Source organism: Parambassis ranga, chromosome 21 (genome assembly GCF_900634625.1).
Source record: "Parambassis ranga chromosome 21, fParRan2.1, whole genome shotgun sequence".
Taxonomy (NCBI): Eukaryota; Metazoa; Chordata; class Actinopteri; family Ambassidae; genus Parambassis; species Parambassis ranga.
The window spans coordinates 18,808,858-18,835,783 of NC_041041.1; the positions used below are offsets into that span (position 1 = coordinate 18,808,858).

The 26,926-nt window shown below is 39.2% G+C and overlaps 2 protein-coding genes across 2 annotated transcripts in view; one reads left to right on the forward strand and one right to left on the reverse strand.

Annotated features, from left to right (window-relative positions):
* Positions 1-15,755, forward strand: part of tmem163a (transmembrane protein 163a) — a 53,146-nt gene extending 37,391 nt beyond the window's left edge. The window contains exons 3-8 of the mRNA XM_028393570.1: positions 3,125-3,168; positions 4,067-4,158; positions 5,599-5,695; positions 10,799-10,910; positions 12,692-12,833; positions 13,030-15,755. Coding sequence (XP_028249371.1) covers positions 3,125-3,168; positions 4,067-4,158; positions 5,599-5,695; positions 10,799-10,910; positions 12,692-12,833; positions 13,030-13,090 — 548 coding nt within the window. The 3' untranslated portion in view covers positions 13,091-15,755. The remainder of the gene's footprint in view (positions 1-3,124; positions 3,169-4,066; positions 4,159-5,598; positions 5,696-10,798; positions 10,911-12,691; positions 12,834-13,029) is intronic.
* Positions 15,756-17,118: 1,363 nt separating this feature from the next.
* LOC114426295 (alpha-1,6-mannosylglycoprotein 6-beta-N-acetylglucosaminyltransferase A-like) lies at positions 17,119-25,955 on the reverse strand. The gene is made up of 16 exons (XM_028393602.1): positions 25,865-25,955; positions 24,847-25,071; positions 24,447-24,523; positions 24,270-24,359; positions 24,120-24,185; positions 23,822-23,998; positions 23,505-23,674; positions 22,497-22,625; positions 21,279-21,412; positions 21,066-21,199; positions 19,353-19,496; positions 18,188-18,334; positions 18,002-18,115; positions 17,846-17,920; positions 17,610-17,767; positions 17,119-17,512 (listed from the first exon to the last, which is right to left on the reverse strand). Exons 1-16 carry the CDS (start codon positions 25,884-25,886, stop codon positions 17,311-17,313), a joined length of 2,064 nt encoding a protein of 687 aa, XP_028249403.1. The 5' UTR covers positions 25,887-25,955; the 3' UTR covers positions 17,119-17,310.
* Positions 25,956-26,926: the final 971 nt, after the last annotated feature.

Below are 26,926 nucleotides of genomic sequence, written 5' to 3' on the forward strand. Positions count from 1 at the left end.
TGAAAGTTGCACTGGTAAGATCTCTGGAGCCTGTGTGACATACGATCACTTGCACACAAAAAGTAAGGGGACAACCAGACTGTCAGCGCTGTTGTGATACACTTTAACATGTCCTTCTACATAAACAAACATTTGTAGCAAAGGATTCCCAAAAATACATGAATGGTGGGCTGCAAATGTAGGAGGAGGAATGAATAGAGACCACAGAGTTACATTTAGAGTTTGTGCAGCTTGTAAAGCATAATAGATGCATTGGCCAACATTGTCATTATGTTATGATTATGTTAAAACATATTACCAAACATCATCTGGACATGGGACTGACACAGCTGCAAGTGTCAAGAGTAAGGACGTGGATGAAGGGTTAAGCAACTTGTTGGACTTTAACACAGTTAAAGTGTCAGTGGGTTCCAGTCCCCCTTACACTGCAAACTGTTTTGTTTTCACACGCTGTTAACTATTGTATTGTTTTTATCATGCAGTCACATTTTATGGTTGCCATGGGTACAAGTCTTTACCCCCATGATGCAGCCAGAGAAAAAAGCTATATTCAGTTGTTATGTTTTCTTGGTTCGGACGAGCTGGGAAAACAACATGAATCGGGTTAAAACCGACCCTTTTGCAACATTACACTGTCTTCAACAAGTTTGTCTGCCATTTGTTGACTTCCATGAGAAGTCTCCCCCTCAACTGGGAGATTTTACGGTCACATGACTGCAAGAGTGCATAGCTGCATACTAAGCTCTGGTCATTCCACCAAAACATTCCATCACTGCTGCTTTTTGCATTGAGGGTGGGCTGGTGTGTACCTTGTATCTTTTAAACATCAACAATTTCATGACTACATAAGATGGTATAGTCCACATGCAAAGCTCCTTTTTTTAAAACATACATACCAATCAAGTATAATCATGAAGACAGTTTGACAGACCTCATTGTGATTACCTCAAATCAGAATAACAAAATCCCTTCTCCCCCTTTTTCTTTTATGGTATTAGCTGGATTAGATTAGCTGCTAATACAATAAGAAAAACTACAAGCTTAGGGGTTTTAATACATCTGACTTTGGAAGACAAATGTATGATCATTTACTGGAGAAGCTCTGATCCAGATAAATATTGTTTTTTTCAGGGACTGTAACATAATTCAATATATTTAATTCAATACATTTGATTTTTGCTCTCATTATCTCTCATAATTTCATCTGCAACATAATATTTGACTGCAAGCAAATATTTGCATATATAACCAGCTTCTAAGCTAATTACAGCTTCCTTTGGCACTGCTGACACCTAATGTGTCGACAAAAGTAAAAAAAATATTAAATTATCACAGCAAAGCTGAACAAAAATACAGCAGCCCGAGGAGTCACCACCTGCCTGATATCCCTGCATTGGGTTTTTAGAATCCACAGTAAAAGCTGGTACACTCTCTATTTGGCTCCATTTCTGGAGTCTCCAGATGGGTCTGATGCCTGTTTGAGCTCCCAGAGACGCATAAAGTTTGTGTGGGAGAGACGGTGAGAGAGAGTGTGTACGTGAGAGAATGAGGCAGTGAAAGCGAGCGTGTGACTAAGAAGGAGACTCTGGGTGATGGCCTCTAGGGCAAAGTGAGACACAGACACAGCATATGTGGGAAGTCATGTGTTTCCACCCAGCTTGACTCGTACCAGTTGTCTGATATCAGGAGGCTTTCTGGGACTGCCCTCTTCTATCCACTCCTTTTTCACCTTCTTTTTTTCCCTCCTCCTGTTCAGGTCTTTTTTCCCCATCGTATCCTCACTATGCTTCCCATAACTGTAGCTCACTAACAGCTGCTTTCCTCCTCAAACTGTGGTCAAATAAGGGCTGCTGGAGAAGAGCGAGGTTTTACTAAAGGCAGAAAAAAAATGCCACTGAAGGAAGACAGTTGATGTTGAAGGGAGACAGAATGTGAAGTGCCAAATCAGAATGTGAGACTGAGAAGAGAGGAAGAGGACGAAGATGAAAGCTTGTTACCCAAGTTCAAACCAACTCCCAGCTTGCCCTCAAATCTCCTGTTACCATGGTGATTTAACTGGCGATGCGGTGTCCCCTGAGACTCTGTCTTGTAAACAGAGAGAGAGAGAGAGAGAGAGAGAGAGCAAAAAAAAACACACAAGGACAGGAGAAACGACAAAATAACAGGTGTGCTAGTCATTGCTGCACTGCTATGAATTCACATTGACCTTTATTGCATTCATTAAACTTTATGTATTTAGTCAAGCTCAGTGTGGAAGGTTGATGAGTGAATGTAGGCTGATCAGGGCTTGGTGAGGATCGGGTCTATAGTCTTAAATGGGCAGAAAAAAATTACAGCTTAAAGAGAGACACATTTTCCTTTGAATAGGGTCACTATGCAAAACCAGAAAAGCTTTATTAACAGTGACACCTGTGGCCATCAAGTGAATTGCAGGTATCATCCTGATCAATGAAGTTAAATTGAATTGAATAATTAATCCTACACATGCATTAAACTAAATTAAACTAAGCTAAGCTAAGCTTTGTGAGTATTAATACATGCATCATGAATCACATAAGAGAGTTAGGGATGTTAGGCTTACTATTAATCTTACTGCTGCTGGGCTTGTTATTAGTTAGTCCTAACTTGGTTGGTTACATCATGACATTAGCTAAAAAGCTACTTTTCAGGTGAGAAGCAGGCTAATAAGCAACCATATTAGCCTTGGAAGTTTGGAGAATTGAAAGCTAGCCTATAGGCATCCGGGAAGCTGATGTCTAACACCAGGCTAGGTTAGATTAAAGATAAATGTCACATCCTTTGGATTTTTGAAAGGACAATTTTTGCATTAAATATGTTAAAGAAAATAAAAAGAGTTGTTAGTTAATTATGAAACAGCAGGGAGAATGAAATACTCTGAAATGACTCCATAATAGTCACATCAGATGTCTTTACTGGTTCTGCATTACAAAACACCTATTATGTCAGCAAAGGGTAAATCACCTATACTTTAAGATCTGATGAAACACAAAGAATTATATGTGAAATGTCATGCAATTGTAAAGGCATCATAATTAATTGTACCTTGTATTCATCTCTATAGCAGAAGTCACTAATGTCCCTGTCTCTGTTTGTCTCTCCACAGCTGTATCATTCATGAGACACAGCGCGTCAGCCTTTGGATTTGCTGTGAGTTCCAGCTTCCTTCTCCCATCCATTTGCATTGATCAATTAGTCATAACTTGGGTCTTGATTTATTAATGAATGCTGCTACCAAAGTGTTATTGGTCCCTTTGTCTCCAAGGTAACAGGGCAGAGAAGAGGAACTGGGCTTAGAGCTCAGGTTGAATGTCAAAATCCTTTTTGAGTGTGTGTGTGTGTGTGTGTGTGTGTGTGTGTGCGTGTTGCTGAACAGATTTGCATCTATCACCATAGGAAAGGTGTCTTATTATTTTTTACTATTGAGTGGAAATGACTGACTGTAATTAGTTTATTAAATAATAAGTGTGAAGTGGAAATTAAAATATTCACACCTTAAGCCACTGAGGGAAAATGTGATTAGTATAATGTGATTAAAATATGAGAACCCATAATCTGCAGTGTTAGCTATCTCTTTATTAAAAAAAGGCTTTTAATTAGCAAGTGCTAGGACAGTTTTAATAAAGTTGTGAGAAAAAAATCAGTGGACGTAACCTGATGCAGAGGTTAGATGATGGCAGCCGATCAGCTTTAGCTGCTAAGATGATCTGAAAATTGACATTTTTCTTTCGGCGGTTATATTTCGTGATTGGAAAATTAAATTTTAAACATCATACCATGTTTTAATATTCAGCTTCAGAGGCGATAAGATGAAAGTCTCATATTAATAATAATGTTAATGCATTAATCATCCTGTGGTAGTAAAACATCCCCAAATTCTTTGCAATACATGTTTAAATATTTTTTCTGCATTAAATCAGACATGCTGAATTTCAACATGGCAGTTGTTTTAATAATGTTACGTAAACATGAATTGGCTGTAACACATTTTTTGTGTGTGTATTGGAAGTAGTTTTCTAAAATGTGCTTCCTTCCTTTCTCTCATTAGTTCGACGCCACGCTGGATGTCATGTCATCAGTCATCGTCCTTTGGCGCTACAGCAATGCAGCAGCTGTGCACTCTGCACACAGGGAGTATATGTGAGTACAAAACACAGAGCTGAATGTAATTAATGTTTGATTAAAATGAACCTGTGACTCAGGTTACACAACAATAGTATCAGCAACTTACTGTATGCATTTATCTTTAAATCATGTGTAATGAATGGTCTCTCTGTCCTCTTATGGGTTTTTTATTATAAAGTCTTGTCTCACTGTATTGTGTAAAATGGTGCTTTGCATTTCCTCAAAATTCAACATGTAGTTTTATGCATAAGTGAGTTGTCTTATTGTTCTAAAACTACAACTTCAATCTGCAAGCTTACATTACATAATTAACACAATACAAAGCTACAAAAGCAGCTTTTAAATGGACAGCTGATTATTATAGCTGAATATTATGTATCTTTGAGGATGTTTTATAAGATCTGTAACTAACAAACTTAGCATGTTTGTGTAGACAACCAAGTGTTCATGAACAAACTTGCCTCATGGCAGTAGCTACCATTGAGGTTAAGGTGTGTTGTTTTTCAAGGGCATATAATAAATGTCAAATAATAATTGCTGAACAGATCCACTTTATCCTGATACCCAGTGCCATTTGTTTGTTTGGTGTGTGTGTGTGAGGATGGATGATGGGAGGAGTGAATGCCAATATATCTTTGATCAATGGGGAGGTTTTACTGCAGTAAAGTGAGCTGTCATCTGTAAAATCTCAGCATTTTAAGAAGCGCCAACCAAAGCCTGTTTTTGTTGTTGATGTTTGTTGTTGTTAGATGCATGGAATTTATTATTTGTGATTTATATGAGCTAATTGCAATCCATACTATAGCAGCACAGTACATTAGGATACACAAGGTATACTATCATGCAGACGTGGATGCATAGGCTTTCAGTCCTGATTGATACCCACACTAAATGATCATCTGAGAGACTCTGTTGAGGTGCTTGTGAAACAATTTATTATTAACTGGACAACAGGGCTTGCAGTGTGTCAGTGTATATCACTGCTACACACAGTCCTTTTAATCCATCAGGTTTCAGGCTTCTTTTACAGCAGCTCAGCTGATTTCATCAATTAACTGTCAGGTTGCACACGGCCACGTTCGTCTTTACAAGAACAGCTCTGCTTACCTCAGAGGTGTCGAGGATGATGAAAGACCAAGATGCCAGTCTACCATTGAATAACACACACATGCACACACACACCCTGTACACAAACAGATATTTTGTACATTGTCAAAATAGGATGCTGAATTGTAAATACTGTTGCTTTTTGTCTTGAGTGACTGCCGTCCTAATCAGAAAAGAAAAACTTCAGATCAAATGTGTGCAGATATTATGTAAACCCAAAAACTTGGATGGGAGAAGGAAGCTGGAACTCACAGCAAAAATTATGCAGTCCACTGTGTGACTAGTATAATTTATTATTATTACTTACATTTACTAACTCCAAACATTCTTCATTGTGTGTGTCTGCAGAGCGTGTGTCATCCTCGGGGTTGTGTTTGTTCTCTCCTCCCTGTGTATCCTTGGAAAGGCCATTCACGGTCTGGCTTCCAAGATGCCACCAGAAGTGGTGAGACTATACACACACACACACACACATACAGAACACTAACTCAGCACTGCTTAGACAAATGTGCAGACAAAGAATTAAATCAGGAATGTCTTTGGTCACATTCAGAAAGACCTACAACCACAAATGTGTGCTCACTGTCATTCTATAACAACCTATAATCCATAAATTAGGTTGTGAGACGCACACTGTCAAAGCAGATCAAGTGACCACCGAATCATGTCTGCATGGAAATGTTCATTTAACAAAGGACGGGTGTCTGATCAATTCATCAGATACTCACAAAGGATTTTAAGATCCATCCACGACTATAAATGGATCATATAGTCATGAAAGGATTTATTTTGGGAATAACTTGCTTTTGAATTGTACCTTAGTTTTGTCTGATTTTACAATAAATTGTAAATACCTAAGTATTTTGAATATATAGTACACTTGTAATGGTGCATCATTGTATAGTATATACATATATATATATATATATATATATATATATATATATATGTAGTATAACAACATGTATTGTTATGTACTCTAATGCCAGTGTTTTAGAAAAAATCCCCTCATGTCTGCATGTAGCAATGTTAATGTTTTAGTTATGGGTATTTCACCAAGTGAACATGTGAGAAAACTAGCACACACAGCTGATTTGTATGTGTGAATTTAACATGCTCACATGGCCATGCATTTGAACACAGTTCATAATGTGATGCATTTACGCAAAGAGAGCAATGCACACACGTAATTCATCATGTGTTGCGTGTCGTCTTTTTATAGCCCTCTGCTGCACTTCTACTGACGTCAGCCTCCACCTGACTTCCTTTTTTACACACACACACACACACACACACACACATGATGTCAACATCGCTTCCTTCACCTCTCTCTAGAGGTGTTAACACTATGAATGAGGTCTCGAAATAGTCCTGTCTTTTTGTTGCTGGAGTACAGCTCCTCCATCATCACACTGTTCGGGGAGCGCCCGTTGCATCCTTTCCAAGTTCTCTTGCTTTGAACACTTCTATTGGCTTTGTAAATGATTTAACCCTCACCATCTGTCCATTTCTCTAACCAGTGAAGCTAAGACACAGAGGAATGACAGATTTTAACACTCCAAAAGATATACTTCTCTTAAGTTTCCTGTTATGCAGCTCCAAAGCCCAAAGACGCACACATTGATTAAGTTATAGGGCCAGCAGTGCGTTCAATTCCCAAAATATCTTTCACATTTTATTACTGATGTTTCCAAACAGCAGTACATACAGTACTTGTACATACATCTTTCTATCCATGACTTTGTAATATACAATACAATATTCAAAACAAAGCCAGTATGTGTGTGAAAATTCAAAGTACATGTTTGATGGTGTAAAATCTCTCTAAATCCTCTCTGACAACAAATCAAAAGAGATAAAGCCTAAGGAACCAAAGGCAGTAGGAAGGCATGTTGAGGGCAGCAGCTATTCTGCAGACTGTTTGAAGCTCCAGTGCCATTATGTTAATAGAAAGTGGGGGTGTGAGGTCTCAGAGGATCTTCCTGACACCAGCAAGAGCCTATTACCGCTGTCTGTCTGTCTCTTTGGCGTCCTCATTTCTGTCCTTCCCACTATCTTCTTTACTTTTCATATATATACATGTACCTGTTATGTGTGTGCACCGTTGACTGAATGTTTAGAAGTAGGCTACAAGGTATGCTATTTTCTAATGTGATGATGAGGAGGAGGAAGTAAGACAGACGACTCGGTAGCCCTGAAAACAGAAAACGTTGAAAAGTGGCCACCATGGTATGATAACAAAAGTATTCATGTTAACATAAGTGATAAAACCTATTGATTTGGAAGATAACTATTGCATTGAATCAGGAAAGGGATGGTTTCTGACAGCTATAAGAGGGCTGTACTACTGTCAGTGATAAGCGGTGATAACAGACCTGCCACTAGGGGAAAGAATGTTGAGAAAGAACAAAACAACTACAAGCCCTGAATATCTCTTGGCATGTAAGCTACATCTAATTGATCAGTATCTGTCAAAGGGTATCAAAGGGTGACCTCAGCCATCTGGCTTTCTTTTTTTTAATGTGCACACTGTCATTGGCACATAGCCTGGGCTGCATGTGTAGATTGAAGAGCTTGAAGGTCTGGTTTTGTTTGTCCTCATCTATTATCTTTTGCCACTATTTCTATCTTAGCCATATAAGTCAGTATAAGTCTGTCTGCCTCCATTACCACGTCTGTTGTCGCTTTCAGAATCACATTGTTGTCATGCATAGCCTTCCTTTTCCAACTTTCGGGGCAGAAACACGCTCGTACTCTGAAGTCTTCATCAAACAGCAGTCACAAGTGATTTATGGTACCAGAAGTGATCTGTTTGTGCGTCTGCGTGAAAGGCTGTTTGTAGCTGAGCTTCAAATGTGAAACACAAAAAAATTCTGCAGTCTGAACATGATGTATCTCAGGTGATGGTATCATCATTTGAACTTCTTCCCATTTACTTGATATTGAAAGGTTTGGAGAAAAACAGCAGTGCAGCGGGAATATTGTAAAATGCTTCTACCTTGAAGTATGGGGCTGTAAAATCACATTGAGTGGACGGAGCGTGAGGAAAATCAGGAATCCTGATTCACGTCACGTCCTGAGCTGCTGCCTTCATGGCAGGCTGTCTGTGTCTAGTGCCTGATTAAACAGAGAGCTGAGATTGGCTCACATAGATTTGTGTTGGAAAGGAAGAAAGGCCAACCCATAACATAACCATGCAACAATACATGTGAGATGCAGTGACACACATACTCATTATCCGGTAGTGTTTCATGAATCAATAACATTTAATTATTTGTAGAAGAAAGAAAACTCTTACCTCTAAGCCTCTTGCCATCACTGTATTATATATTATATATTATACTGTAACTTAGTGATACAGACATCAATTTAAACATTGTAACATGTATTGTATTTTTCTGACTTCATATAATTATGCGGCAACAGGAGTGTGTCTGGAATTCAGTATTTCCAGCAGAGATTTATATATGCATGAGCAAGGGAGTGACTGGTCAAAAGTTACATGAGGTCACCATATGTGATCCAAAGTGATGCAGTCAGTGTTCTTTTACACTTAAAATCAGTCTTTACTACAAAAGTGGAATGATTGGACAAAGTGACTGAGAACTTGGCTGCCACTAATGACTATTTTGATTAAGCTGATCAATTTATTAATTGCTGAAATGATTGGATTAGAAATCACATAAATAATCAATGGCTCTAATTTAGCAGGATCATAAATATGTCATTCAATCAACTATGTTGCTCATAGGCTATTATTAATACAAAAATATAAAAGCCAGAAGAAATCATGCTTTTGCCCAATTAAAAAAAAGGAGGGGTAAAGTGCCTACTAAAAATCTAGAAAAGCGCATTTTGTGCCATTATCTTGTATAGAGAGTGTTTTGCTAATTGTTTGTTAATTCAAACATGATTAAGTCAGCATGTACATATGGTCATGTGAGGCTTGAGAGCAGATATTCCTTCTGCAAAGGCTGCTCTGTTTGGGTGAATACTGAGTTTCAAAAGTTTATCTCTAGCTCAAAATACACAAATAATGTAACAAACAGATTGTATAATGCTGCACATTTTTACATTGAGGTCTATGGGATTCGACTTTTAGAGCCAGTCAAGAATCTGCAGTTAGGAAAAGTGATGTGAAAAGGCTCAAAAGAGTGAAAACTGAAGCACTCAAAAAATATGCAAACAAGGAAACAATGAGAGAATAACATAGGCAGAAAAAACAACAACTAACAAGAGGGAGCACTGGATTATTAGTACAATAAGAGCTAACAGGGGATAACAAGGCACAGGTGAAACTAATGCAATCAGACAATCAGAAAAGGTGGGAAAACCAACCATGACACACAAAGAAGAAATAAACCTTTTCAAAATAAAATTGTGATTCCGAAACGACTTTCTGGCAAACTGATCGATTAGAAAACTAGAATTACTGCCCAATTTTCCCTATATTAATATCTTGTGTAAACTCGTACAGCATATGAAGACAGGAAGGGATGGGTAGCTGATGACCAAGTCTCAGTGACTTCTGATCTTTGACCACCAAATTCGAATCAAATCCTAGATGCCAAGGAGTGCTAAGATATGGCAGGAGTAATACAATACTAAAACACTGTCTAATGAGCTGCAGGTTCATCAAGAGAAACGTATTTGTAAGGCCAGCTACACACTGGAGGATTTTCTGCCTGATTCCGGGCTGATTTCCAGGCCGATTTGAGGATTGTCGCAACCAAATAATCCAAAATCCAATTATTTCACTCCTCCTGTGTCTGGTCTTCACTCGCCTACATAGCATTAATGAGAATCTCATCAGGCAAAGAGAACTCAACTCTGTATGTGTGTGCACGGTAGTGTGCTAGTATTTTCAGGCTGTATTTATTAGTCATTAATTCATGTTACTACATTCACTTGTAGTATATGAAGACCTGCTGGTTTTGAGTCAGGATTTTATATATGGCAGCAGAAAAAAAGGCGCTCTTGCAGTTTTGCTCCTCCAAGGAGAGAAGGTCAGATAAAGAAAAATGTTCCAGCACAAACATTTACAAGCACCTGGTAAAATAAGAAACACATGATTCTACATGTACATCCAACAGAGACGCACAGAATGTGACTGTTATGACACCAGCCCACACTGGTTGGTTGTGAGGTCTAATATTATCCGCATAGGTTATAAATAGTTCAAACAATAGATTCTGTTTCTTTTCCTTTCACCAATGTAGCCATACTGTCCCAGTTTCTCTTCTTCTTCTTCTCCTTGTCTCTCCTTCCCTGTTGTGGGCCAATTAAATGTGAAAGCTTGATACTCTGGGGTCAAGTGTTAGTTTTTGCTGAGTCTGTTTGAGACCCAAGAGCCTCACGTAACTTAGAGGCATCATCTGTGTGACCTTGTGTTGATGTACCGAGTCAAAACTGTATATATTAATAATGGTTGAGCTGACTGAAGCTTAGTGAGTCATCCTGTCTGTCTGATAATGTTTATGCTGCTTTACACCAAGCTCTTTCTGTGTTTTTTTTTTGGTGCTTATTCTCTTGCTTTTTCTATCCCCAGGACGACTTCCTCTACAGTGTGTCCATAGTGAGTGGGTTCACATGTGCTGTGCTGGCTGTGGCCAAGTTCATGCTGGGAAGAGTGCTGACTAGCCGGGCACTTATCACTGATGGTAGGATACACACACACACAAACACAGACAGACACACACACTCACATAAATACATCGATATACACATTAAACCAAAGTTTGTAGATGGCCTAGATTATGATATTTTTGGCCATTTATTTATCTCCTCTGTGTTATATTCATTATTTATGCTCAAAGAGAAAGAGAGAGAGAGAGAGAGAGCTGGAACACCATAACATGCTGACCAACCAGCACTGATTCTCTGCTGCACAATTTAAAGGAAAAAAGGCGTTGCCTTGAAAATATTCAAATTATTTGCATTCAAGAAAATAATGGTTACAAACATTGGTAGCAGATGTATTCTGGACCTCAGTGAAGGTTTTAGTGGCATCTACGGTGACACTGCAGTATTTGGTTTGTCTGTGCTGTAAGAGAAGAGAAGAGAAAAAAAAACATGGCACCTCGACATGAGAGTCTCCAGAGGCAAAGGCCCCTGATGCAGATATGTAGGGCTCACATTTGGTTGATAACACATGCCCCAGATATGACACATTGATGCATTTATGCTAACATACTATCATATTGCCCAACATCCTCCAATTTTTGGACCAATATTGCTGCAAAAGTCTGTGTTGGGAGTTAGGGTAAGTTGAGGATGGAAGCGGTACAGGCAGCGCAGCAGACCATCATTCAGAGTTAGCGTGTGATTTCCCCTGACACCACAAGCTGTTTTGTTTTCACTTCTGTTTTTTGTTTTTGCCTGCAGTTAGACATAAAAAACAACTACTGGTTAATGTTTATATTTAAAACGTAGTCAGTGGTTAGGGTAAACATCATCTTTAAACACACAAATATAAAACATTAAACATATTTTATAAGAAAAACGTTCCCTTCTACAGTCTGTGGTTATGATCGCAAGCAGTCCCCTCCCCCATAAACACATTGCAGCCAGAGAAATACATGTGTTCTATATTCAAGGACTAAAACATCGATGTTATATTATGTTGTTATGTTACAACAGATTATACGTAAAGGTGATCATACACAAATAAAAAAAAACATATATATGTGTATTCCACAGTCACACAAGGCTCTAAGCATAAAAAAGGGGGGATGGATCAGGGAGACAGAAAGCACTGAACTGAAAGAAGTTATGACCCACAACTCATAGGCTCATGCACAGATGAACAATAGCGCACTGTCTCCTAAAAACACAAACTCTACAGTGCCATCCCCAGGTCTCAGAGCGCACAGGGCATCAATCCAATAAACCTGAGGTTGCTGTTCTCCAAGCCTGGATTTATTTCCCACAAGGCTATACACTTACTGCAGGCAAGACAATAACCCACTGTGCAGGCTTTCACACTAGGACAAATGTAATTATCAAAAAAAAGAGAGACAGAAAGAAAGAGGAAAAAAGCCACTATATATGGTGTCTCAGACGTTGTAGATGTAGATAATGTATTCTGTACTTATTTATATCTGAGGGTTTCTAAAACAAACTGTTTTTACATTTGTTGGTGTTTTGTAGATGATGAAAGAAGGACTTACTGTCTCTACATAGAAAGTGTTTTATATGCTTTGTAGTTTCTGCAGTTCCTCTAGTGTCCACTTGAGGCTGACTCCAAAAGTGAGTCAATCCCTTTAGATGATGTTAAAATGCACAACTTTACAACAAAAATAAACATGTGTACAATGCAAATTGTTTCAGTCCCCCTGTGTAGCACTACCCTGCATGTATGCTGCATAAATCCAATGATGGGTTGATTAGGATTGGGAAAAGATCAATAACACAACTTCTGTTTTTGTTGTTTTTTTTTCAGGGTTTAACTCTTTGGTTGGAGCCATCATGGGATTTTCAATTCTGATCAGCGCCGAAGTCTTTAAGCACCATCCCGACGTCTGGTTTCTGGATGGCACCATCGGAGTTCTAATTGGACTCATCATTTTTGCATATGGGGTCAAGTAAGACATAAACCAACAGCTATTTCTGATTTATTTCATCTGTTTCTCTATTTGTATCTAATTTAGACACATTCAACTATAGCTCTGCATCAGCTGGAGAGATAAGATCCAGATCAGACTGAGACACCCTGCAGAACCTGTAATTCCTGCACAGTTACCATACATAATGTTCCAATGGTTGTCTCTGTCTCAACAGACTCCTGAAGGACATGGTGCCCCGAGTCAGACAGACAAGGAACTACGAGCGCTTCGAGTAACACACCGGTGTGTTGACCAGAAGAGTATAGTTCACCTGGGCGTCTCCTCCTCCTCTTCTCTCTGTCTTTCATACACACATACATCCTCATTTCACACACACACACACACACACACACACACACACACACACTGCACACCTCTTATACCTGTGTGAATAAAACACACACATATGTTGTATATACTGTGCATAGTACATTCATGCAACATGCATCACACATACACTCGCATACACATAACTGAGAGACTTTGAGAAAAGGACACGCTGACTCCTGGAAGAGAAAGCACTTCGGTTGAAGATTTTTTTTTCTTTATTATTTTGTCCAGCTTTGGATTTGTTTGGACATACTGCTGCTAATTCATGCAACCACATTCCCCCTTCTAAATCTAAATCTAAATACACATGTTCCTCTTTGAATTAAACACACAAGCACACACATATACAGGGGAGTTCCTTACATCAGTGCAGCCTCTGAGATGCAGGAAGAGAGAGAGGAAGTGTCAGGCACAGAGCATATGGGCAGCACTGAGTCAGCACTTCTTCTGTAAAGAGAATTAAGTGTGATTTGGAAACTCAGAAATAAAGAGCACACAAGACAACCTTTGCCGTACAATGGCTACATAGGTCCGATCATTTGGCCTGTATGTATGTATGTGATGTGTTCAAGCACAAATTAGCAGACCTCCCCTTATACACTGGGTGCAGTTTAGCACAATGGATGATTAAGAAAAAAACAAAAACATTAAAAAAAACAAAGAAATATATTTCAGGGTGTTTTGTCTTAACTGATGTTTAATTGCCATATATTGTAGAGACCCGCTACCTTTAGTCACTGAAAGTAACGTTCATGTTGTTTACTTGAAACTCACAATGTAAAATCATACCATGCAATAGCTCGATAATAGTAAGAATGTTTTTCATAAAGGTAATGCCATTTGTTGTATTCATACTGTTAACCATTTAAATGTTGTAATGAATCCAGCAGAGGTATTTTGTTCCCTCCTCATTGTTACGGATATGGAATAGATGACCTGAATCTAAGCACAAAGATGAAGCAGCCTGTAGGATTTGCAGACAGTCTCCGTGTCTGCTTTATGACCCCCATTCGTTCTGCATGTTTCCATTGTTATCATTCATTACTATGTGCAATGAACAGAATGTAAATATCAAGCACACCGTCTGTAAATATGTTTATTACACTGTTTGGGTGCATCAGTAAACAAAAGTCACCAATGTAGTGCTCTATGGCCGACATGGACGGCATACAGTAAAAGTACAGGCTGATCAGTGTTGCATATAGTTAAACATGTAGTGTGCATATAATGTAAATGTGGTTTTACATATTACTGTAGAATGACAAGTCTTACTGTAAGTTCTTTTGCACTGTGAGTGAAAAATCTCCGATTGGATGTACGTGTGATCAGACAGCACTCTCCAAGGCTCATTGATACCAATACCTCCAGGACACTGCGTATGAACAAGCTCCGATAGCATGCTGAAACTGGACTGTTACTGGCCTGGTTTCCTTCTCTGAATGTGGATCTACAATGCAAGTGGGCCCCCTTGTGGTCAGTAGCATAATGACACTTGCGTTAATTAATATTCAGGTGTCTGGATCCAGAGGAGGGAGGAGAGATAGAGAGAGTCTATTTTTATCCCTGCAAAGCCTTGGGCAGTGCCTCTGAAGAGGCCTACATCCACTCTACACTGTAATTATTGCCTCTTGAGTCGACATACTGGATCAGGTGCAAATTTACTAATAGTGTCTTTAGTTCCATTGTATGAAGAGTATTGACTAGCTATAAACTGAAGGTGTGGATCAGCTCACACCTCTTCAACTCACCAACAGCACACTGATTTGTAACGTTTCTTCCCCCCCTCTCTCTTTAATGCATAGAAGACAATCTTTACAATGACTTTTACTAGGAAAGCACAGTGTTTACATGTTTAAAACCACCGACAAACTCATAAGTATATGCTTTACCGTGGCTCTGTTGCTTCATAATATGGTAAACTGTTGTGTAGGATTAACAGGAGATTATTTTCATCATGGCAACAAAATCCTATTTCTACCTCTCTTCTTTGCACTTTGTTTTATTTTATGGCACTTCTCTCCATGCTACCTAAAATTTTAAGCCAGGGACTCATGAGTGATGGATGGTCTTTGAAGATGATGCACACAGTTGAGTGCAACAATATATATATCCATTTATGTTAATTGATCTCCATTATCCCTCCATCAACACACGGAAAATGATTTCATTATTTTATTGAAAATGCTTAAAACATGCTTTATTAACTGTGCCAAACCCCCCCCCGAGACATTTATCAACATGTGTATCATGCAGGTGTGTTTGTAAAGTGACGAATGGACTTACATTATTATCATTAATATCCCAGAGAAGGCATCAATCCATTTCACAAAATTATGATAGCAATACTAACCACTTCTCTGTTGCTAAAGGCTTTGCATGGGCTTGTAAGAACCCTTACAGTTTCAGTGGTTACAAATGCATTGCGGCCACACACAGACACGCAGACACACAAAACACAGATTGAAAACTGTAAATGACTTTACAATAGATCTGACTACAATTATTTGTCTGTTTGTACAATAATGACATCAGTGGTATGACAGATGTAATTATTTATGTAAAAGAACAACAATGAGTTATCTCTTTGTCAAAGAGCAAAGTTTTATTGAGTAATAAAGTTTTATCCTGCTTAATCATCAGCGATGTTGAAACATTGTCTGTTTTTTTGTGAAGCTTGTGAAACTACACCTTGAAGGCAGCTGTGTGTGCACCATTTACAGGTAAAGACCTGGCAGTGCCATGACCTACGGTTTTGTTAATGTCATTAGTTTTCATGTGTTTCATCCTTCTTCGTCCAACTTCCTGTTTTATTTTGATAGTTGTATGCCATGTTGGGTTGTACTACTTCCTGCCATGTGGCCTTTCTTCATTGTTTCCACCTGTGTCTCGCTGCCTTTAGGACACATGCTTCCCTGTCTCCTTGTCAGTTGGTCTGTTTGTCATCCCTGTCCCTTGCTATTCCCTGTGGTGTGTTGTCCTGTGTTTCCCCTGTGTTCCTCCTCTCTGTTATCTTTACTTTAACTTTTGGAATTTGGGATTTTGTTATCAGTTTAATCACTAAAGCTGTCTTGTTTTGTTCATTTATCCAGTCTCTCTATCTCCAGCCTGTGTTTGGTCACACCATACTTTAGCATCTCAACAGGCCGAACATTTTTCAGACTGACTGTGACACTTGTATTCATTTATTATTTTTTGAAAGACTAATGTGTTTCATTATAATAAACACTTTCACAGTTTTGCTTCAGGCTTGCACTCACCCTCTTCTGCTATAGCAATGTGTATTAAGTGCAGCACAAGCAGATAAAGCAATGCACATCATATATGTACATCAAGAGACAGAGACCCAGCTGGCTGGTATGTGGGCCCTACATGGTTACACTTTGATACTGTGGTTACAGCTTTATACACCCACGAGAGATAAGACAGTGTGCACATGAGTGAGATGAAGTTATAAACATGCACTCATGAGTGAGACAGAGCCAGAATTGTGCACGTGAGACACAGATACACACCAGTGAGATCAAAGTGTTATCTGTTTGTGGCAATCAATTAAATTCTTTGAATTCAATTTGCTGAATTCCTCCTGATCTCCTGACCTTATATCGGAGGCAGAGACCCGCCACCCATACCATTTGCAAAAAGCAGCGATGGCCCCCACATGAGACCCTGGGCTGTGATATTCTATCCATATCCACAGAGACTATGACAAAGGGCAACCCTGACAGAGTCCAATATCAACCGCAAACAAGTCAGGCTCCTGCTCTGCCTGTAAGAGAGACTAATTGGTCATAGTACACCACGGTGCTGGAGCACCACCCTTGGAGCCTTTTTCAATCCAAATCAACAAAGCACATATGGACCGGTTGGTTTGTTTACTTTATTTGAATGGGTACGAAATCATGATGATAACGATGACGATGAAGATGAAGTTGCTGACAAAATATACAATCTTAAATAAATACTTTTTTTCTTTATTTCTGCTCCATTTGCATCAGTTTTGAGCATCATGCAATAAATAGGACTTTTTTTTAAAAGCACCTCTTGTAGTTGAACCGGTAAGAAATGGCTCTGACCCTCAAATTCATAGAAACATACAGTAGTGGATTTGTTGCTTTCCATCCAGCTGTTAGATACATGCCTTGCATAAGGCTATTTGGTCCTTAATATAGTCTCTACAAGGACAGATGCGAATTAAGGACTGGGACGATCTGACACAGCTGAAAAGCAACGGATCAGACTGAAACACACAGTGTTTGCTGTTCCTGTTGTAAGCTGGAAACACCAGATGACTCTTGGAAACCTCTGATGTTTGGCAGTCTATACTATAGCTGTGGAGACAAAGGACAAGAAGAAAAAAATTAGACATGAACAGAACTATACTACAGGCCAGTTTATGGCACAATAAACCTAAAATCACAAACTTACGTTGCAAGGTTTTTGACGCTATTCAGGTTTGGAAAGAACGTAGGCTCACAGATCAGCCCCACCTTCTGACATGCCTGTTTACAAGAAGTGCCTTCTTCTGCCTTCACTACCTGGAGGGTGCTAAGTGGAGGCCAGCTCCTTGTACTGGAACAGAAGTCCTAAAGAAAAACAAAAAAGAAAATATTGCACTAATTGTAATTCTCTTATAGAACCCTCCCAGCCCAGACTGGTCCAACCTGGTTTTCAATGAGGACATTAACCCTCTGGAGCATTCCTTCACAGCTGAACTCATAGGGAAGGTAGGGCTCAATCTGGATTGTATACACAAATAAAGTCGAATTAGACTAGATGCAACATTTGTTGAGCTTCCTGTGTATTTAGAAGGCACTTACAGTCTGGTTGAGTATGGCAGTGACCGCTCTCTCCACATCAGTTTTGTTGTACATGTCCACCATCCATACATAGGGCTCTCCTATGACCTCAGCATAGGGATGCTGTGATGTCACCTGACACATTGATAGATTGATAAACATCCTAAACATATATTTTGTTTTTCTGCCAAGTACAGTGAGTAGTACCTCTCTGGTGTTAGGCTTTGATTTAAAGAACTCTGAGTTCAGGCTGCTTAGTGGAGGTTTAAGCCTGGGGTTCAGGAAAGCACAGCCATTGGCTAAGGCTTCCAGAGGGGCGGGGCCTTCATATGGAAAAGACAGACCCACAAACACCTTGAACAAATAATACATACAAAGAAATAGTAAGAATCTGTCATGATTAATAAATATAATGTGGAGGAATGTATTTATTTGCTGTCACCACATGATGTCAGCAAACACCAGCAGATATACTGAACATATTTCAGGGTCCTGTTATAGAAAATTGCAAACATTTATTCCCTCTTTTTTTTGCTGACACCTGCTGCTCCTCTTGGCTCTAGGTATATATTACACAGAAAGCACAGACATAAATAAATCAGATCATCACAGAGAACAAGATAAAATAATAATAAACAGTTATCTTAGTCAGCACCTGTCTTGAGAACAGATTGTTTCACTCTCTCTATTTTCTGCCTTCTAATCCCTCATAAAAAGTTGAAGACCAGTTTTGTCCCAAATCAGAACCCTCTGAAGTTCATGCTGTTTTTTTTTTACTTCAATGTTTTAATGATGTGATTATTACAGTAGATATTATAAATACATTTTCTCACACATACAACAAAACCAAACTTGTGTTTCTTGTGGGTTTAGGTGGGGTGGAAATCCACACCTTAAACTTCCTGCAGGAGTAAAAAAAAGTGTGTGTGTGTGTGTTTCAATTTATTTATTAAAACAAATTAAAAAAGAAGTCATCCTGAACTGTTTTTGTAGTTGCCGACCATATCACATAAATCTTCATGCCTCTCCAGGACATAACTACTCTGTTCCACACAACACGATGACAGTCTGCAACACCGGCTCAAGCCAGGGCTGCGCAGTGCTGGTATCTGTCCCACCATCTTAACTGATGTGCTGCTTTATGTGTGTCACCTGTGTCTTATTATATTGTCTTTTTTCTCAGCATCCGTGTAGCCTCTGTGTTAAGTCTTCGGGATAATTTAGTTTATCCTCATGATTACTGATGAGGTGTTTGCTTGTATCCTTTGTAAGCTTCTTTTATTTTTGGATTTGTATGAGAGCTGTGTGCTTAGCAAAGCAAATCCAGTGTCAATCAGGGTAGACTTCTTAGTTTTAAACAGCTCACACTTACCTTGCTTTTCCTTAATAGAGCATGTACCTCTGTCCCTTTTACAATGCCGTGGTTTTTCACGTAGCTTGGAATATGAATGCTGTTATCAACCGTTCCATGGACATCCAAGTACTTGTGGATAGCATCCAGGTAATCAGTTTTACCCTGTAGGTGTGAGAGCAGAAAATTAAGTTTTTGAATGCAACTCTTATATGGGTTGATTTAACAGGGGAGGAAGTATCCAAAGTCAGCTCTGAATGATGCATGCCAACAAGAATCCAAGCTTAATGCAGTTATTCCAAAAAATGTTGCGGCGCTTGGACTTGGCTTTGAAATAGCTGGGTTCAAAAGCAAAGGAAAATTATTGCCTATAGTACTACAAAGGACGGACAACTTTTATCAAAAGCAACTGCAGTGCTTGCAGCTCAACTATATAAGCTGCCAAGATGTGAATCAGTAAATGGTGGAAATGCTGCCAATTTGATGATAGCAAGCTAATAAAAAACAAATCTACCCAGACACATTGACAGATCTTTGCAGAAAATCAAGGGAGCACTTAAAGAACACAATGTAACTCCAAGTCAGTCACACTTCTGTGAAATCAGCCTGTCCAGTTAGGATCAACACTGATTGTGAATCAGTTTCAGCTGCTGTTGTGCAAATGAACAGACAACAGGTGGAAATGAGGCAGTTATCAAGACAAGCCCTATAAAGGAGAGGTTCTGCAGGTGCTGACCACAGACCATTTCTCTGCTCTCATCCTTTCTGCCTGATATTTGATCATTTTTGCATTTTGTCAGTGCTCTCACCCCTAGAGGTAGCTCATCCAGGATGGCACATCAATGAGAGCTGTGGCAAGAAGGTTTGCTGTGTCTGTCAGCACAGTGTCCAGAGCATGGAGGAAATACCAGGAGACAGGCCAGTACACCAGGAGACATGGAGGAGACCAGGAGAACGTTCTGCTGCCTGCAAAATCCTCCTGCATGACCGCTTTGGTGGTGGGTCAGTATGTCATGGTGTGGGGAGGCATTTCTTTGGAGGGCCGCACAGCCCTCCATGTGCTAGCCAGAAGTACCCTGACTGCCATTAGGTACAGGATGAGATCCTCAGACCCATTGTGAGACCATATGCTGGTGGGCCCTGGGTTCCTCTGGTGCATGACAATGCTAGGCCTCATGTGGCTGAAGTCAGCAGTTCCTGCATATGAAGACATTGATGCTATGGACTGGCCTGCCTATTCCTTAGACCTGAATTTTATGGTATTTTGTTCTCAACGTATTCCACTATCTAGCCTAATTAATGAAGATTTTCAACTGGAATATTTCTTTCATCGATAGCTAGGATGTGTTATTTTTGTGTTTCCTTCATTTTTTGAGCAGTGTAGATGCAGAGGAATGTACATACAGCCATGCACTGTTTTGTTAGTCATTTCACTGTCAAGATCATGTCATGGGTCTATCAATGGTCTCCAGTTTGGTGATCAACTAGGCTCTCAGCCACGTTTAAATTCATCATCCTGCTTCTTAGAGCATCCATGGAACTGTTTGAAGTGATATGCACTGAGACAGAGGCAGCTCATAGTTGCATGAAGGCAGAAGATGTCCATTTAATCAGACAGTGCTGACAGTGCTGAAATTGACTTTTTCAGCTACATTCTTTTTGTATTCACTTCACCTTCTTTCGGGGCCATTAACTTCTATCACCTCACCCGTCTACAGTTACTTTTGTTGTTACCTTCCAAAACTCTGCACGCTTGCCATACACAAGGGCCTGGTTCTGTCTCTTGATAGACTTAAGCCCCTCAGTTTCTTCAGGACTCTGCGTGGACTGCACCACAAAACCTAGGAATGTGTTGTCTGGTGTATGAGCTGTTCAAAAGAAGACAACAGAAATCTATAGACAGTTACAGATAACATAGGCAGACCACAAATAGTAAGACAAACGTACGGAACATGGTGTAGAATTGCATTGGAATCAGATGAAGGCCGCCAAAAGGACCCATGAGATTGTGGTTTCTGGACCATTCTTCGTGATTGAAGTCAGGCTCGGTACCAAAACTATCCAACACACGGATTAGACACCTGAGGTACACACACATCACACAAAACACTGACACTTCTGTTCAACTGAAGCCAGATTACATATGTGTGATTTCCATTGCTGCTTTAATGGCCTTTAATGTTCTGTTCTGTCAAGGCCTCCCACAAGGTTTTGCAGTCTGCTTGCATTAAACCACAGCACACCAGTGGGGCTGGCCATGAGTCAGCGTGGTTGTTTGAGGATAAGGTCACATTCTTCCGCATTTAACTTAGAAAAGCTGACATTTTTAAGTGGATGTGGTTTTAGGGTATTGTTAAGTTGAAAGAAGAAATGTTGAAAATGCAATTTCAATTATTCTCTTACATTTTCTTTTAACACAACAAGAACCTGTTCAATGACCTTTTCCCTGCTTTCGGGCTTTTCTTGGCCTTTCTTTTCTAGCAGAGGTCTCATCTTCATCTTTGACTCCTGCTTTAATCTCCTGCTGACTTCCTTTTTCTGGGTCTCAAACACTGCCTGATTGTTATTCTTCTCTCCTATGTGACATATGGCTCTTTCCTCCTGCTGGCATTTTCTTACCAAAATATCAAACATCTTTGCACTCAGATAATCACTATTTAGAGGTAAATCTTACCCAAATATAAAATTTAAAAAATTTGATTATTATATTATATTATATTATATTTGATTTATTAGTCCCACAATGGGGAAATTGCTTAAGGCAGCCCAGCAAAGAGTGCCATACACCAGTGAGTCCTCTGGAGGCTATGCAGGTAAAGTGTCTTGCCCAAGGACACACAACAGTGACTAGGGAGGAGTTGGGATCAAACCACCAACCTTCTGGTTACTGGACAACCCTGCTATACCACTGAGCCACTGCTGCCCAAATACACAAAATGACTAAAAGAAGGCAACACTGTTTAGTTTTTTTTTTTTACATTGCTTCATACAGTTTGTGTCATTTACATATACTATTTAAAAATATTAATGTTGTGTTATAAATATTGTTGGTATAACTTTTTCACATTAATAACAAAAAGGGAAATATAGATATACTACAGACACACACTTGTGCACAAACTTGCATCTAAATTACTGTTATATTTATCAGATCATAATACTCACTTGTAGTTGTTCCATGAATCCTGAAGTTCTTTCTGAATTTGTTTCAAACCAATAATGTCTGTATAAATCAGATCTATGTTCATGTTCATATGACGAGATGGGCAGCCACCAGACGTCAGTCCTAGAATCCTGCAGACACAGAAAAACAAAGAAAGTTTTGTTGTAGAGTAATTGTATGATTATATGTGTAAAAAAATATGTGACAATATGATATTGATGCTTAAAGATATACATGTATCATCTGGTTAGTTTAGAGATGCTTCAAACTGATTTTTCCAATGCTGGATACCAATCCAGTACCTTTGCACATGTTGCAAGTGCCCATCAAACATATTGGCACAGCAAGCGTAAAATACCACCATAAACACAAACAGCAAACATAGAATTAAGTTGACCATATTAGTTATCATCATTATTAGCTGTATTGTTATTCTAGCTGTTTAGTTAATATTTGAGAAACACATTGATTGGTCAAAATCACTGCGGTATAGCCCCAAGTGCATAGCACATATATCAAAGTCTGGCAAAATGGACTACCAAAGGTTAAACAAACAAACAAACAAAACAACAACAAAACTAAAAATATGTATATGCATAAAAATATGCAATGTAAATCAGCAATACAAAGGAAAAAAAAACTACTTAAAAAACTTACATCAAAGAAAGTACCAACGTCCAAACAATAACCCATAATGCACCTACTGAACCTTCAAACGGGACAACAATGAGCAGGTGATAACCACCCTTTAATAGGATATAACTGGCATGTAGAGTAGGTTCCAACTATATTTACAGGAATATTTACAACTAACATTAGTTGTTAAAGATTCTCAGTCATCTAGGTCATTTTCATTCAGAAGATTGAAATGAGGCATCTGGTCATGTAGAGTTTTCTTGAAGATGTTTTGCTGCTCCTCCAAGCAGCTACATCAGTTGGACAACATCTAAATCAGGGCCATTTGTTTAGTGCTAACAGTGACATCTGCCTGGAAGTATGCATATACTCACTTCTTGAGGTTGGGTATGGAGGCAGAGGGGTGAACATGGTGACCCAGGATGTGGAGTGTGGAGATAAGGTCACTCCATTGGACAAGTTCTCCAAGGGGGCCACCGTGAAATGCAGAGTTTGCTATTTTAAAACCTGATTCATCCGTCACAGCTCCGGGATGCACCAGGATCTGCAGGAGGGGGGTGGTGGTGGTGGGGAGGAGGGTGGGAAAATGGACGACACCAAATGCTCTCAAATGTCCGCATTCGAAAGCTAAGTTAAAGTGCCTTGTTTGCCTGAGTTGTGTGCAATCAGTTGTAGCAACCTGATTTGCTACCTGTTTGGCTATCCGTTTTGTGAGGTTGTACTTGGCTGAAAGCGAGCGTCCGGCCTCCACCCAAATCTTTTCCATACTGTGAATTCTTTGGTTGATCCATTTATACTGGGGCATATTTTCCATAGATGGATATAGATCTTTTAAACTGTCCCTCACTGTTGCAGGTTCAGGTCCCACCTTAAAAAAAAAAGGATTCAAAATGAATATTTTGGTCTTTACACAGAGGTTGTTCAGGGCTATGGTGTAGTCTAGAAACCTCCCCTCACTACACAACACACAATCATTGGTTGGCCTTTACCTGTAGGTTTTCAGGCACAACTGTTGAAATCACTCGTCCTTTAAGCAGAGGACACCAGGACTCTATCTTAAAACAAGACACAAAGAAACTTTCAGTCTTTTAAATATAATGGCCCACTGCACAATGACCATGTTTAAACCATTCAAGTACCTCGCTGAGGTAGATGATCATGGAGCACAGAGAGCCATTCACCCCGTAACTGCTGTAGCATGGGTCGCTCTTCCACATCTCCTTCATCCACTGCAAACCACAGAGGCTCACAACAACATAATGATGACAAGAACCTTGTAAAAATGGTTACTATTATAATGAAGAGGCTTATTATACCTTTATTTTTCCTTCACAGTCTGGGTATCCATCCATAGGTGGTAGGGGGCAATTTGTGCCCTCTTTTAGTTCATCTTCTAAGAAGCACACAACACAGAACCGCAATTCTTTTCACTGCCTTTACATGTATTGACAAAAAACAGAACCTAACATAATAAAACATGTATTAATATTCAGCAAAATACAAACTCCTCCTGCAAGTTTTTATCATCCAATTATTGTTGCATTCTTGATTCTAGACTTATCATATGATTTGTTGACAATAACAAAGAATCACATTAGTCACATTCCCAATGCATCCAGTATAAATTTTCCACACCAACACTCCACTTACTAGCCCACCTGATCTTAAAAAAAATCATTGGAACCTGGTAGAGCTCCTCTCCTTATTTGCTCTTACCAGATTTAACTTGTTGGGTTTTTCTCTGTTCCTGCTCCACGTGTTGCTTTAACAGTTCCTCCAAGTGGTTGACTTGTTGCTGCAGATAGACTTTATCAGATCGTAGCTCCTTAATCATTTCATCCTTCACTTGTCCCTTTCCTTTCTCTGCCTCCACTTCTTGTTGGAATGCCCTTAGTTCTTTGCAGTCCTTCAAAGATGGTGTTGGAGAGAATGGCAGAGAGGCTGATAGAGAGTTCAGGTAGTTAATTTGTTGAATTATCTTGTGCCCTTGAAGAAGCTTACTTTTGTTCAAAAGCTGTTGGAGCATTCAATCAAAGAATTCAAAGATTGTAAATAGTGAATTATTTTTTAGTAAAGGTCATCCTGAACAATTTGAGATACAAATGCATTATGTGTACTTGTGTGTGAGCTTTTACTTCCTCCTATCTCAACTGCACTGTTGGTACTTGGCACTTCTTCTCCTACTATCTTATTCTGTAAGTAAATGTAAGTGTACAATTTGCATTGTTAATAAAACAAAACATTTTGCTCACAAATAGCTGATTCTGGCATGTTGAGAAGTTCATCCACAAACTTCAGAAAAATCTTCATTACATCTAGAAATGAAAGAAAAAAAGAGTAAGTTGAGATAATTCTGTGGAAGAAACTCAGTATTTTGTTTTTTGTTGCATATAGTGAAATATAAAAAGAAAAAACACCTCACCCCAAAATTTGTTTTTTATATTTGTGCTGCACTTTATTGTCTCATATTGTTTTCCTGTGATGTTTTGCATTTTAGAGATATAGGCCATTGTAATGTGGGTAAACGGTCCCTTTAAATTTATAAATTAATTTATATGGAATTTAACCTGGCATTAGCCTGCAATCTGCAAATTTGCCACCAGGTGCCACTAAATCCAACACGCTGTTCCTTTAAGATGTGTGTGCTAAACACTTCACTTCTTTTTACACCAAAAGAAAATATAGCACCATAATAGCACTGTTTCTGCGTTCACCTCTTATTCTCTTTTCTCACCTTCAGTTCTGTTTGGTTCCATCCACACTCTGTTAGACTGTCTCACTGTGTTGCTAGTGGTCACATGGTTGCCTTCCTGCTGAACATTAATCTTAAAGCAGAAAAGCAGTATCAGAATGCAGATGCTTTACTTAGCTATAACTAAGGTTTTAAGAGTCAGAATCTATCTATCTACCTATCTATCTAATTGACCTGCTGGTATTATCTTTGTGAATCATTAGTTCTGAAATTGTTTCATTTGTAGGGATGAGAAAACGGAATCTGGAGCGGGCTCCTGGCATAGGTGACATAGGCGTGAAAGTGACAATGTTACACCATAGCTTCTAAGGTTTGCCTTATATGTGACATGTTTACAGTCTGGTACAACACATAGCTTCAGTCTGTACTTCCAAGAATTAGACTTAGAATTTCATATAATTAAGGGTGTGACTGCTTTGAGCCATAAATGATTATCACGTTTTATCATGAGCTTCCTGATTCTGCAACTGCTCCCCACCTCAGCCCCACACAGGCTTTACCTCTGTGACTGCATTTGGATTACCCAGGAGTTAGGTGTCCACAGGGATGTTTTAGAACTCTAGGGTCAGAGCCGCTGCCCACTACTGCACACTAGAAGGGCCTCCCACAAAAAAAGATTGGATTGACAGACCAACATACAAATCCACAGCTTTTCCTGCTTGTATCTGATCAGACAAATGCTTTCATTGTGAGCTGTCTACTTCAGGAGACTTTCTCTTCCATCACATCAATACATTTTTGGCCAGAACTGCATGAGGCATTAAGTTGTGCTGTGTGCTAATCATTAGTATAAACCCTGGATTGTATGCAAATGAGTCTAATGGATCTATTGGACTGCATTACATGCATTTCACATAGAGCATGAATATGAAATTGTATTAATGACCAGTCCTGTGGACACAAACCATCAGACACTGCCAAGTTGATGGAGGTCAGAGCCTCCCAGAAACCTGAGAAATGTCACTTAGGGTTTATCTGTATTTGTGTATAGTTTATAACCTGCTGGTGCGTGTTTGCATGAAAATTCCAACCCAAGTCTTTTAA